The 14,668-nt window shown below is 39.2% G+C and overlaps 1 protein-coding gene across 5 annotated transcripts in view; it reads left to right on the top strand.

Annotated features, from left to right (window-relative positions):
• The first annotated feature begins 282 nt into the window (after positions 1–282).
• Positions 283–14,668, top strand: part of LOC149168037 (phosphoinositide phosphatase SAC2-like) — a 408,861-nt gene continuing 394,475 nt past the window's right edge. The window contains exons 1-3 of one of the 5 annotated variants that reach the window (XM_089433311.1): positions 285–599; positions 729–815; positions 937–1,179. In XM_089433311.1, the coding sequence (XP_089289437.1) occupies positions 1,048–1,179 (132 nt within the window). In that variant the 5' untranslated portion in view covers positions 285–599; positions 729–815; positions 937–1,047. Of the gene's footprint in view, positions 600–725; positions 1,180–14,668 lie in introns of all 5 variants that reach the window. The other 4 variants (XM_089433312.1, XM_089433313.1, XM_089433308.1 and 1 more) reach the window with 4 other exon arrangements.

Here is a 14,668-nt window from a genome sequence, read left to right as displayed (position 1 = left end):
TTTTGCCAATGAGATGCCACCACGCACTGCATTAGCGAATGAGATCATACCACGCAAGCGAATCTGCGGAAGGAGTTCATGGACGTGGGCCCTCGTGTTCCCTTCGAACTCATCTCGACACGTGGATTGTCAATTCTGATTAAGTTTACGAGGGCGGAGGAAGTGGACAGGTAAGCTAAGATAATGGGTAAAAATGATGATGATTTTGCAGGCCGTTCACTCCACTGGAGGTTTGACATGTAACTCATTGGCGAGGGAGGAGGGGAGGGCTGGTCAGAGGACGTGGAGGGTGTGACTGTGCCCACGGAGGTGTGTGAGGCTGTCGAGAAAGAAATATCGAAGTCCGGGTCATGCATCAAGAAAATAAACATTTTTTTTTTACTTTTTGTGTTTTTTACTATTTTGAGGAAAGGGAGAGCCTGAGCGTGTTTTGTGTGGATATGCGAAAGAGCGATCCAGAATAATAGAGCCAACAACAATAATAGTAAGTAATTGTGATAATTGGCGAGAGGTCAGCGATCGATTCTCGGGCGCTACCAAGTGCAAGCGCCAGAACAAGAGATGCTAGGTCCAGGCCAATCCCCTCTTCTTAAATCAAGGTAAGAGGAATTTGCAAATTCCAGTTTCTCTGACAAGTAAAAAATCATACGTTAGAGATAGCCGGTAGCGTCCATAAAAATCCAGGCTTTAAAAGGCAGGTGGTGTGGTGTTGTTGTTGTATGTAGCAGAAGCAGCAGGTGGATCTTGATTCATTGCGGCGATCCGTGGTGGTGGTTTTGAGGAAAGGTCAGGCAGAGACGTACAAGAATGGAGAGGTTGAATTTATGCCGTAAATTGGAAAACAGCTTGCGGCAATTTCTTCATTTTCATCACGATGTTCTGGATGTTCCTCTCCTAATTTTCGATTCTCCTTACGGACGGTATTTGACTTCATAGGCGCTTCGGAAGTTTCGTCGTCCTTTAAATTTGAAGCAATGAAATGATCTTGCTCAACAGCAATCAAGGCGTTTCCTTTGAAGTCTCTGTCGATAATCCCTTTCCCTGAATATGGCGCTGGAGAACGGTACCTGTACGAATTCTGCAGATGCAATGGACGGTGCCGGCGGGAGGCAACCGGAGGAGAAGGGAGAGCACAAGTGTTTCCCACTGCAAAAATTCAAGCTCTACGAGACTCGATCGGTATGTAATCTCTCTGCCTTGATTTCCTTAACCTAGATTCTTTCCCCCATCCACCACAAACTCATATGTTTGAAGATATCTCGGAGGCAGTACGATCTCAGGTTGTTTTGTTGTTAGCCAGATTTGTTGTTTGTCTGATCGTTATATGCATTTTAGTAATTTGCTTCACTAAAGAATTTGCATTGTCATCTTAGCTTATTTTGTGCCTGAGATTTATCTTCTGCTTCATTTCCATGGGAAATGTAAACCGATTTTATTCCTGGAGGAGCGTTTGACAGAATTGAAAGCCACGTCATCCTCATTTTTCCTGAAACGTTACATCACGGTGAGGAACACAGGCTTAATGTAAATTATCATGAGTGGAAATCAAATTACATGAGCATCAATATGCTGTTAAATTTTACTCGTGTATTTTGATGGCTTCAGCAGCCAGGCTACAGGTAATTTGTCCATCGTTACATTCGCAGACCTTTTAATCTAGATCGGCAGGAGATAGTTCCCCGTCTTTTGTTGTGCCTTTCACTTGCAGAGACTGGTTTGGCCACCAACGTTGGTGTGACATCACATGATTAACTGTGCTCACTCCAGTTCAGGTTCAGATGAATGTACAGTCCGACCGTACCGTGAAAAATGGCAATGAGACTAAGCGTTAGACTGTTTATTGCCTCAATTCACTGTAATTGCATATCTCAGGGCATCGAAATATCTAAAGATCCGCTATTTCAAATTTGCCACATGAAGATTTCACACCTGTTTTGGATGGTCCATGATATTTCAGCTATGTTATTCTGAAATCGTAGCGATATGCACCAGGCAGACCTTCTACCTGGAGCCTTGATGTGACAGGCAGGCCCGCTGGAGCCATACACATTTGCCAGGCTGTGTAGGGAACCTGTCTTGTCAATGCTCAGCGAAAATATTCTGCATGGTGCTTAATGCTCGCCAGAAGGGACTATCTATTTTGCTACTTGGTATTTTAAAACGATACATTGAAGGTAAACAGCATTTAGGTTTCCAACATGTTTCAGTGTTGAGACTTCATTATTACGAGGGTGGACACATATGATGGTAATATTGACTTTTGAGATACAGTGCTTCATAATGGAATGCATATTTTTGCCACCTACTGCAATTTGAGTATTATTTTTAGAAAGCAAGCAACAGACACCACAGGGAGTGGTTGTCGAACTTGGACAGGGTTTGGCAGCAAGAGAAAGCGGTTTCTAAATTTATGGAAATCAAGATATCTAGAACAGTGATTTCTTTAAGTTTCAAGGCTTGTTTAATTTTGGTGAAAGCTATCTTGATTAGATTCTAAAACCCCTGATTCACAGGATTAACCATTTTAGTGTTGAAAATAGCTAGCACTTGAAACTGATACATTGCAGGTTAAAAGCCTTTGGGGGTATAGCTCTCCAACATTTCTTAATGCTATCATTGCCATCATAAATATCAACAATTATACTCAAGATATCACATTCTCTGGTGCAGTTCTTGACAAGAATGGATGTAGTTGCTCGCAATGGAATAGACATACTTCTGAAGGATGGCAATTCAATCTTTTAACAGTTTCATCAGACTAAAAGCAACAGGGAGACGTGGACTTTATGTCAAGAATTCTGGCAAATATGTATATTGAGGATACTAATAAGAGGGCTTTCGATGCATGAAGACAACATTCGTCTGAGTCCTGCTGTTATTGATGAGAGGGAAGGAACAGGTTTGGGTTAAAAAGAGCCTTAGGAAGAAGAGTTGCAGAGGCAATTGAGGAGAGAGAGGCTGTTTTCACTATTTACTTAAAACTTGGGTTCCCTTGATTTTGTTTTGTGGAGTATCATGTTTCCATGACAATTTCATTTATGGCAACGAACAGCTGGTGGCAGATTAAAGTATAATGTTGTCTTTAGAAACCAAGCAGGAGCTAGCAGCTGAGAGCAATTGTTGAAGTCAGGCATTGATGCTATTAGATAATTTGACCAATCTGTGACTCTATACTAAGTTTAGATCCAGATGAAGGTCAACTGCAGGTCTGGTGTAACAGACTGTACCCTGGTATAAAGGTCAAAAAGACACCTTGAAGCTGGATTTCTTAAGCTTTTCGAACGTTTGAACTCTTTCTCAACACCCAATCTTCAGCTGCGATATGCTGTTGTGTAACATGTCAAAGCAGGTTCAAACTTGTTATATTTAGTAGGATATATGGTCTCAGACTCTCATTAGTGTCTGGGACTTTTCCAGGAATGAGAAATACTAAAATTTGCTTCAATCAGCAAGTCTACACTTCGACAAGGAATTCCAAATGTGCTTCTGCTGCGCTTCTGCTATAGTACATTTATTCCGCTGTCAAGAACTCTTGCTTAAAACTTGCTATACTATCAATATTGCCCATACTCAATGTTGGAGTGTGGAAATGCTTTCTTCTTCAAATTATCATTTTCTAATACTTTCCAAAATACTTTGAGAAGAAATTCCAAATGCGATTCTGCTCCTCTTCTGCAAGCATACATTTATTCCGTTGTCGACTGTAGCTGAAAACTTACTACACTGTCAATGTTGCCCATACTCAATGTTGGAGTGCTGAAAGGCTTTCTTCTTCAAATTATCATTTTTAAATATTTTCCTGTACACTTTGACAAGAAATTCTAGATGTTCTTCTGCTACTCCTCTGCAAGCGTGCATTTATTCCAGTATCAAGGACTGTAGCCGAAAACTTCCTATACTAGCCATATTGCCCTATACCCAATGTTGAAGTGTGGAAAGGCTTTCTTCTTCAAATTATCATTTTTGAGTACTTTCCACTTTTAAGATCAAAAAAGACTATATAGTGGTTCGAGGATTTCAAAATAGTGTCAAATTAGGTTTGATCTGTACAAGCCAACTCTTAAAATTTTCTATTGCAACGTTCGCCTACTGGGGCAGAGGTGAAATATTATGAAATATCAAATAAACTGTTCACATATCCATTATTTGACTTTAAAATACAAAAAATAACCCAAGTAACATTTCATCATTGCCATTTTCCTTGTTATAGGTCACAGTAGGATAGAAAGTTTATGGTAAAAACAAACTATATTATAAATAAATGATCAAAATGACCCCAGAACTCCTATTGTCTAACTAGTCTACCAACCATAGTTTTAAAAACTGGCACTGGATTTTGAACTGGCCCGCCTATCCAATCAGGTTTCAAACTGGAACTGGATCAAACCGGATCAAACCAGATTCAATGAACTGGATTTGATAAAATACATAAAACAATTAATTGTTTAATGAAAAAAATTATTTTCTGATTTCAAACCATTGATTCCAAACCATTAGAGACAAAACATGCAAAGTTTGCTCATTTGTATAGCATGTAAGGGTGAATATATCAAAATGGCACAGAGTGCAATACATATCAATAACAAAATACATAATCAATGAGGGTCTAAGTGGCCTCTAGAGTCCAAAAACAATGCTACAAGTTATTGGGCCATTGACCTACTATAAATCATTGATTGACATGATCACTCATCAAACACATCATTGGTTCACCACTACTAGAAATGGGATCATCAACAAGAGCTACATAAACATCATCTAGCTCCAAGTCTTCAGACTTGGAACCTTATAATATGGTAGAAATTGAAAAAGATTAACATGCCTAACCAATGATTTGGTTTGAGGGGAGGGTGTCATGTAAAGTGCTATGACAATTGTTCGCTATGTTTCTTTAGACATTAAGATTTTTTTTTTCAATTTTTTCTTCACTTCTACCATTAAAGAATTCTTTATTGGCAATAGAAAATACAAAAAAATCTTTAATATAACCACAATACAGTAAAGTATTAAACCACAAATTAATCCAGTCATATCCAATGTTTTCTTTAAAAACAACGGCCCCACAGAAGTCATGAGTGCCCACATATATAAACAACGAACAAATATCCATAAGTGCACAAAATAATTCGTTTAACTATTTTAACACTCCAACTTGTAACTATTGACTGACCCAAGGTATCTTCTTTCCATGCTATCCTTGCTAGATGGTGATCTCGATTCTGTCAAAAACTTCTTGTGGTAGGGACTCAAGCTTTAATAAGAGAGATGCGGCACAGGGAAAACCCTTCCAGGAGTGCCCCAAACCCTCTTTTTTTATGCTCAGAAGACGCCGTCCATAGGTCTACTTCTGTCCTTAGCCTACGACCTTTCATTTTGTAGACTCACGTTATTGACACCTTGCCTCAGGAAATAGATGAAGTGTTTAGAGAACATAATGATCATTACAGAGACTTGCAGTCAAACAGAGAGTATCCCTTAAAGAACCTCGCTGCATCAACAGGAGTCAATCATCATAAAACTTGATGCTCGAACACAAAGGTTAACCCTCCACTGAATTTGTTGGCCAATCTAGAAACCCTTGTGCCAAAATATAGAAAAGAGAAAAAAGATGTCAACTAGGGTGGAATCTTTCACCACCGAAATTGACAAGGGAGAATGGGGCCTCAAACCCTTAGAGCTAATGTTCAAAATACAAAGAGATTAACCATACTTGATGATCAAAATGAATCCAATCCTTCTTTATTTATAGGCTTTCTTGAGGGGTTTCATTTTCATAAATGGTTGAGTAAATCTTACTCAAAACCCCAATTTTGGGTTTTTTCGCCCAAACTGCCCCAAAACTTGCCCAACAATGGGTATTTTTGTGTTTTTGCCCTTTTTTAGGTGGAGTATGGCCTACAAGAATGGATAGGCTAATGAGACCTATTTGTCCTCAATTTGTTGAGGACATTACAATCCCCCCTGCCCAAAATTGCTTGCCCTCAAGCAATTGCAAGTTCGGGTGTTGCAAAATTCGCTCTCCTTCCCATGTTGCACCCTCTGGTAAATTCTTCCATCTGATGAGGTATTCTGGAATTATTCTTCCCCTTAACTTCTTTTCTCGCACGACCATGATCGTTTCCGGAATCAATTCCAGTGTCCCTCTTCATCTAATGGTGGCAATTCGACAGAGGTGGTGACCTGTTGACCCACAACCTTCTTGAGGCATGACACATGGAATACATTGTGGATTCTGTTGTCACTTGGTAGCTCCAACTCATATGCCACCTCACCCACTCTACGGATAACTTTGTAAGGCCCATAAAACCTTGACTTCAATTTTTCTGCTCTGCTCTTCTTGAGTGTAGACTGTCTATAGGGTTGCAATCGCAAGAAAACAAGATCTCCTATCTCAAAACTACTCTCTGTTTTATGCTAGTCGGCATACAACTTCTATCAATTTTGAGCAAACTGTATGTTTTCCTTAAGTACCCTAAGAATGTCCTGACTCTCCCATATCTAGTCTTGGCAAGAGGTGCTTTGCTGTCCCCAAAATTCCTGTTGATGAAGGACGATGCATCATATCCATACAGAGCTTTGAAGGGTGTCATCCCAATGGATAAGTGGTAGGTGGTGTTGTAGCAATGCTCCCCAAGGTACAACCACTTAATCCATGCCTTTTGCTGACCTGTCACATAGTTGCGTAGGTACCCTTCAATCCACTTATTCACAATTTATGTTTGACCGTCAGTTTGAGGGTGATAGCTAGTGCTAGGGGTCAATTCAGTTCCTACTAGCTTGAAAAGCTCCCTAAGGTACATCCACTTAATCCATGCCTTTTGCTGACCTGTCACATAGTTGCGTAGGTATCCTTCAATCCACTTATTCACAATTTCTGTTTGGCCGTCAGTTTGAGGGTGATAACTAGTGCTAGGGGTCAATTCAATTCCTACTAGCTTGAAACGCTCCTGCCAAAACGTGCCATAAATCTACTGTCATGATCGTTGACTATATTCTTTGGCAGCGATGTAGTTTGAAGACTTATTTGAAAAACAATTCTGCCACTTGTTTGGCTGAATAATCAACTGAGATGGCAAAGAATAGTGCGAATTTAGTCAGTCTACTTACCGCTGTGTAGATGCAGTCCTTCCCTTGCGCTTTGGGTAACCCTGTTACAAATATAAATTATATAAAATAAAATAAAAATAAAAAAAATAAATTTCAATAATCAAAATAATGATTATGTTAAGTAGTTATTAAGTTAAGTGAAAAGGCGTGTCTAAAAGACATGCCCAGTCATGAAAGGACACCTGCCTAGGTATATAAGCCGAGCCTCATTGTAACAATTCTCATCCTTGTACATTTTATATATTAATAAATTTTTATTACAAATACCTTTTGTGTATTTTAACATTAAAGTCAACAAGCTACAATTTTGTTGCTTCAGTGGTATCAGAGCCATGCAAGCCTTTGGACGTTATCCGTTGCATAATATGCCATTACGTTTACGTCCTGAATTCATTGAGCAATTTAGTACAATTCAAGAAAAGCTTCAACAATTAGAAAAATTATGTGCAGAGGTTACAACCCGTCTAAAGGAAATCGATAATAAGGAAGATGATAATGACGTTGAAGAAACGAAACAAGGTGAAGCAGGAGAAGAAGATTTTGATCGGAATGATGATAATGAACATGAAGATGTGATAGATAATGATGAATATGAAAATGATATTGATCAAGATGAGGATCCAGATGAAGCTGATCTTAATGTGGATGAAGTCGCTGGTGTAGTCGTGTACATTATCTGGTCAAGTAGTTGGAGTAGATGCATCAGACATGAGTCCAGTTGAAATTGTTATTGAAGAGGTAATGAGGGAACGTAAGGAACTTCCTGAAATAATGTCTCTTGATGAATATATAGGTTCAAGGGAAGATCAATCTAATGAAGATGCAAAAGTTGTTAACACAATTCAGAATGAAGAATCTACAGAATGGGCAAACACCCTTCAAGGTAACTTGGAAGAAGGCAAAGCTAGTTTATTAGATGATCTTTCTATCTCTCGCAAGAGAATGCTCATTGGAGAATGGCAAAGTGAAAGCTAGAGCAGGAAAATTAAATATTTTGATGGTCTGAATGAGTGGCAAGAAGGAAATGTAGCGCAATAGTCATCTTATGAAATAGTAAATACCTTGGGAAGGAATTGTGCAATTAAATCCGTTTGTTGTTGAAACAATCATGGCTGTTTTCAAAAGTGGTGAGGAAACCTCAGCGAAAGACTGGTCGAAGTATGTCGAAGTTAAGGGAAGAGTACAACTAGATGCATTTGAAAAGTTTCTTCAGGAGTTACCTCTTTCTCGAAGTCGTACAGTCATGGTGGTTTCAATTTGTTGCAAGGATGGTTCCTCAGAGAACGGTCCGACAAGCATTCAGGAGGTTGTTGATTCTTATAAGCAAGGGGAGAGGGTAGGATATGTAGAACCTGCTCTGGGAGTTGAGCTGTATCTATGCCCCATTGATGTTATTACAATGAAAGTTCTCAATAAATATGTTACACACGAAGATTTTGAGAATATAAATGAGCAGAATGGTTTGATTGGATGTGTTGTGTGGCAAAGAAATAATGTAACCTCTAATATTATGCATAAGATGTCAGAACAACAATATATAAATGCAAAAAAGCTTGCACTATTTGGTCATTTGTTGGATTCTCCAATGCGCCCTGGTGTCTTAGATTCGGTTCCATATGGAACTGACAACCCAAATTATGTGATTAATTCTAGCCTTGAAAACCATTTTGTTCAAAGTAGATCATCGACTATGAAATCTGCACTAACTACTACATTACTTGAAAATATTACATCTGAAGATAAAGATGCTTCAGAAACTGATATTCCACCTAGATTTGGTTCCTGGCCACCTTCTGATCAACAAATAAATGTACCCAAGATTATTGAATCGTTTGATTTTAATGATGATGATTTGATTGATGATGTGGGCGCACAACAACAGTTAGTATAAATGGTGGCTGTACTAAAAATTTGGATGACGACAATCTTCTGGAATTTGATTATGGAGTGTATATACCTTATCAACGACAAATACCCCCATCAGATTAGTTGCCTCCAAAAATTTATAGCCTGCAGTCTTTATCTTCTACCCAGTCTCCAAGCTATGAAGAGTCTGTTAATGATCCTGTTCATTGGCACACTGATGAAAGGGATGGAGGGAGCTTGGCAACCACTATTGCAAATGCTACTACACGATATGCTAATAAAACTCAAGGTCAAGATGCTTTTGGCCTTTGTGGAGAATGTAACAAATCCAAGTAAGAGAACATTGGTGTTGGATTTGGACGGAACGTTGGTGCATGTGAGTAGGACGCCCATGCTGGCCGACTACCATTATTCCATCACCTTCCATGGACGTGAGAGACCTTCATATTATGGTTTGAAGAGGCCAGGGGTTGACCAATTGTTGCAGCATTTGGGCACCACAGGGTTGTACGAAATTGTATTGTTCACCGCAACATCCAAAAAATACGCAAACGCTGTGGTGGAGTCGATGTTGTATTCATTGCCTGACACAGACAACATTCACATTGATACAAAGTTGAATATAATTTTGCCCACCCACTACCTGTCGAATGAGCATTGCAACAAAGTTGGAGTCGTGGTCGACGTGAAGGACCTGTCAGTGCTTGGAAGAGATCTGAGGAATATTATATTTGTTGACGACCGTTGTTCCAAACTCGTGCCGCTATCCGCACACACTCGGCGTGTTGTAGAAGGAACATTGTCCGACAGATCGATACAGTTAAAAAAACGCTGTCGCCCCCTTGCCGTCGAGCGTCATACCCGGTTGAAAAGTCAACGGATGTGAAGCGTGATACCTGGTGACGATTCGTACGTGGCTCGATGTATGTATAAGGTTGGTCAATGTATATTTGCCTTCAATACACCGTGATTAATATACAATCGGGCTCAACAACATTACATTATAGTTATATTACAAACTAAATTTAATTAATTAAATTATTTAATAATAAAAAATAAATAAATAAATAAATAAAAATATATATATATATATTATTTAATTAAAAAAATTCGGAAGGAGAAATTTGAAAAACCTTGATTCCAAGATAATAATACTAATGACTTACACATACCGAAAAGACGTGAGCAAGGAAGGAATTATTAGTGAACAAGCTTTGAGGAGAAAGCTTTTTGAAGAGGAAGGCAATGGTACAAATATAAATTATATAAAATAAAATAAAAGAAGTAAATATTAAATAATCAAAATAATGATTATGTTAAGTAGTCATTAAGTTAAGTGAAAAGGCATGTCTAAAAGACATGCCCAGTCATGAAAGGACATCTGCCTATGTATATAAGCAAGGCCTCATTGTAACAATTCTCATCCTTGTACATTTTATATATATTAATTAATTTTTATTACAAATACCTTTTGTGTATTTTAACATTAAAGTCAACAAGCTACAATTTTGTTGCTTCAAACCCTGTGATGAAATCCATCAAGATGCTATCCCATTTTTGTTCTGGGATTAGTAAGGGTTGGAGAAGACTCGCAGGATGTGTATGCTCAACCTTATTCTGTTGGCAAGTCATGCATTCCCTGGTGTATTTCATCACATCTTCCTTGAGCCCTTTCCACAAAAATCGTTCTCGAATTTGTTGATATGTTTTGAAGAATCCCTGATGCCTAGCTGAGGGAATATCATGTGAAGCCTTCAAAATCTTTTTCTTGAGTGTAGGTTTAGGAACCAGGTATACCTTTTTTTTTATAATAAATGACTCCATCAATTACTTTGTACCTGTCATCCTGAATGATCTCATCAATTAGTGTGCAAGCAAACTGGTTCTTGGCATACTCTACTGCGAGGTGTGCCTTCCAATCTTCTGTGAGTTCCATGAGGGCACATGCTGCTGGTTTCTTGGAAAGTGCATCGGCCACAACATTCTTCTTTCCCTTCACATACTCAATATCAAAGTCATAAGCTTGGATCTTGCTTACCCATTTTTGTTGCCGCTCGTTAAGGTCCTTTTGCCCCAGGAAATGATGCAGGTTGTTGTGGTCTGTCTTGACTATGAACCTGTTTCCAACCAAATATTGTCTAAACTTTTCCAAAGCATGCATGATAGCCAACATCTCCTTGTCATATATGGAGTAAAGCTTCTCTGTGTCCTGAAGCTTCTGACTTTCGAATGTGATAGGGTGACCTTTTTGCATTAAGACAACCCCTATTCCTTCCCTTGATGCATCACACTCCAATATGAATGGTTGACCAAAGTTGGAAGAGCCAAGACTAGACATGAGCTCATTATTTCTTTGAACTTGTTAAACATCTTGTCAGATTCTTCTGTCCACCTGAATGCTCCCTTTTTGGTTAAGTTTGTCAAAGGTGCACTTAACTAAGAGAAACCCTTAACGAACCGTCAGTAGTAGTTGCAAATCCCGAGGAACCCACATAATTTTGTTAGGGTTTTGGGTGTGGGCCAGTCCAATATTGCTTGAATTTTCTCTTGATGAACCTATACTCCCTTTGTGCTGATTATGTGTCCTAAATAAAGAATCTTTGTCAACCCAAACTCGCATTTTGATGCTTTGGCATAGAGAGATTGCTCTTGCATAATGCTCAAAATTGTATCCAAATGCCTCAGATGATCGTCCCATGTTTTGCTGTAAATGAGAAGGTTGTCAAAGAACACTAATAAAAACTTCCTTAGTTGCTTGTTGAAGATACTGTTCATACATGATTGGAAAGTAGTAGGGGCATTGGTTAGCCCAAATGACATGACTAAAAATTCGAAATGCCCATAATGACATCGAAATGCCGTTTTCGGCACATCCCCTTCTCGAACTCGGATTTGATGGTACCTTGATCGTAAATCAATTTTTGAAAAGTAAACTACCCCATGACGTTTGTCTAGTAATTCATCGATCCTGGGGAATCAATACACATTCTCCATGTGCCATCTTTCTTTTTTACCAAGACCATTAATGAGGTGAATGGACTCGAGCTAGGTTTGATGTGGCCCATTTCTAACAGCTCTTGGATGGCCTTTTCTATTTCGTCCTTGAAATTCTTCGGGTTTCAGTAAGGCGTGGTGATCACAGGGTTAGCTCCCTCTTCCAATTCTATAATTTGCTCGAATCCTCTTTTAGGAGGAAATCCTGGAGGGATGTCACCAAACACGAGAGCGTGCTTGTCCAATACTTGTTAAATATCTACACTGTATTGTGGTTTGTCATTGCTGGAGGTCTTTTGGGTCATAACCTTACATTCTACTGCGTATGCTATATCCCCATGCCTAAAAAAAGCTTCCATATTTCTGGATGAAATGACTTATGGCCCACCATTTGACATGCCTCTTAATATGACCTTATTGCCATATGGTGCTCTAAATTCCATTTCTAGCGCTTGGTAGTCCATCGTATGTTTGCCCAATGAATATAACCATTGAACTCCCAGTACCATGTTGAGGTCTGCAAGATCTATTACATAGAAATCACTGGTAACAATATAGTTACCAAGAGTTACACTCAAACCTAGGATCATTCGTGTGCAATCCAAGTTGTACTCGTCTGCAACTATCACATCCAAGCCCTCGAACTCTTCGGTGGGAAGTCCCCTTTTAGCTACTAGTGTTGCATCAATGAAGTTGTGCGTGGCTTCTCCATTAATTAGGGTTGTGATGTGTTGTCCCTTGATGACTCCCCTGACCTTGAAGGTGTAATACTTGGGCGTGCCTGAAAGGGTTGCAATCTTGACCTATGGTCATGTCTTCTTTTCTCTGTTGGGCCTTTCCTCTTGTGGTGATTATTCTTTGGAGTTGTCAAGCTTTTCTTCTTCCTTTGCTTCCTTTTGCAGTGTCTCTTCATCGGTACTTGGAGTGGCCTCTTCATCTTCTTCATTGTCAGAGAGTACTTTGATGTAGTGAATCTTCCCCTTTCCTAAACAATGATGACCAGGTTCCCATGGTTCCCTGCAAGTAAAACATAGCTTTTTCCTCCTCAGTTCGCTTCGAGTTTCCTCATATAGTCTATCTCTTTTGGGCTCCATCATGTTGGAAAGGCTTCTTCTCCTTATCCTTTGGAGGGATGAAAGGCTTGGATGGAGCCTTCGCTTTAGTGGCTGCATTTCCCAAGTCTTGAGTCTTCTTGAAGAGTGGTGGGATTGAATGCTTTGACCCATCCTTGTAGGGGCTCAGCTAATGCTTTAGTAAAAAGCATAACTAATCGCTCTTTAGATATATTTGTTACCATAATTGTAGTGCATTCAAATTTGCAATAAACTCTTCATGTGACCTTGTTTGCTTAAGTAGTGCCAGTTCTCTGAAGTGGATTTTTGGGTTCTTTTGGTCGAATCTTTCTATTAGTCTTTGTGTAAAATATTCATAAGAAGTGATGTTAGCATGTCCCAAAGTTACTAGACGATGATACCACTGTTAATGTGCTTCCCCTTCTAGATGTAATGTGGCAAATTGGATCGCATTTGCTTCTGGCATAGGGTTGAGCCTAAAGTAGGTGTCCAATTTTTGCACCCAAGCTCTTGCTATACATTTAGATGATACATCAAATGAGGGAAGGGAAAGTTTACTCACCTTGCATATTAGATCGGAATTAGGCTGCCCCCGGGGTCTGTTCTTCAATCTGAAATTACTATATTCATTGAAGGTCATAACAACTCGTGTGTTTTCTTCTAGCGTCGCATACTCCTGAAAATAACCATCCAACAGTCTGTTTGGTTCAACAACTTCTTGGTTTGCCGTGGCTTGATTATTTGTGAATTGAGGAAGCAACAGTCGGTGACTCCTTTTGTTGGTTTCCTTGTTGGTTTCCCGAGTGTTAAGAGGACCAGGGTTATGAGTTCCACCCCCTTCCATGTTAGTTCTGTTGTTGCAAGCAACATTTTCATTACCTATGAGATGAGTCATTAGTTGAGCAAGTTGTCGCTGACCCTGGGCCAAGGTGTGCATTATCTGCTGTCCTTGTAATATTAAATTTGGGATTTCTGTTTGTCCATGTAATAGTACATGTAAAAGATCCTTGGTGTCTGGATCTCCTCGTTCCTCCTTACCCTCCATGGCTTCTTTGTGATTACCCTTATTCTACTTGACTGTAATGTTACTCATATCTCCTGGAAACATGCACCAAACTTACAGGCTGGCAGGATTCTAGCTCTCTGATACCACTGTAAAGTGCTATGACAATTTTGCCCTATGTTTCTTTAGACATTAGGTTTTTTTTTCAATTTTTTCTTTAGTTCTACCATTAAAGAATTCTTTATTGGCAGTAGAAAAAAAACTTTAATATAACCATATTACAGTAAAGTATTTAACCACAAATTAATCCAGTCGACTCCAATGTTTTCTTTTAAAACAACGGTCCCACAGAAGTAACAAGTGCCCACATATATATAAACAATGAACGAATATCCACAAGTGCACAAATACTTTGTTTGACAAACCAAAGGGTTATTTTAACACTCCAACTTCTAACTGTTGACTGACCCAAGGTATCTTCTTTCGATGCTATCCTTGCTAGATGGTGATCTCGACTTTGCCAGAAACTTCTTGTGGTAGGGACTTGAGCTTTGATAAGAGAGACGTGTCGCAGGAAAAACCCTTCCACGAGTGTTCGCAAACCTTTTTTTAATGCTCAAAAGAT

The sequence above is a fragment of the Pinus tabuliformis genome, chromosome 5_1 (genome assembly GCF_031772625.1).
Source record: "Pinus tabuliformis cultivar Carrire ecotype Pingquan chromosome 5_1, CPIR1, whole genome shotgun sequence".
NCBI lineage: Eukaryota > Viridiplantae > Streptophyta > Pinopsida > Pinales > Pinaceae > Pinus > Pinus tabuliformis.
Note: the sequence above shows the minus strand (reverse complement) of the source record. Positions and strands in the feature narration are given on the sequence as shown.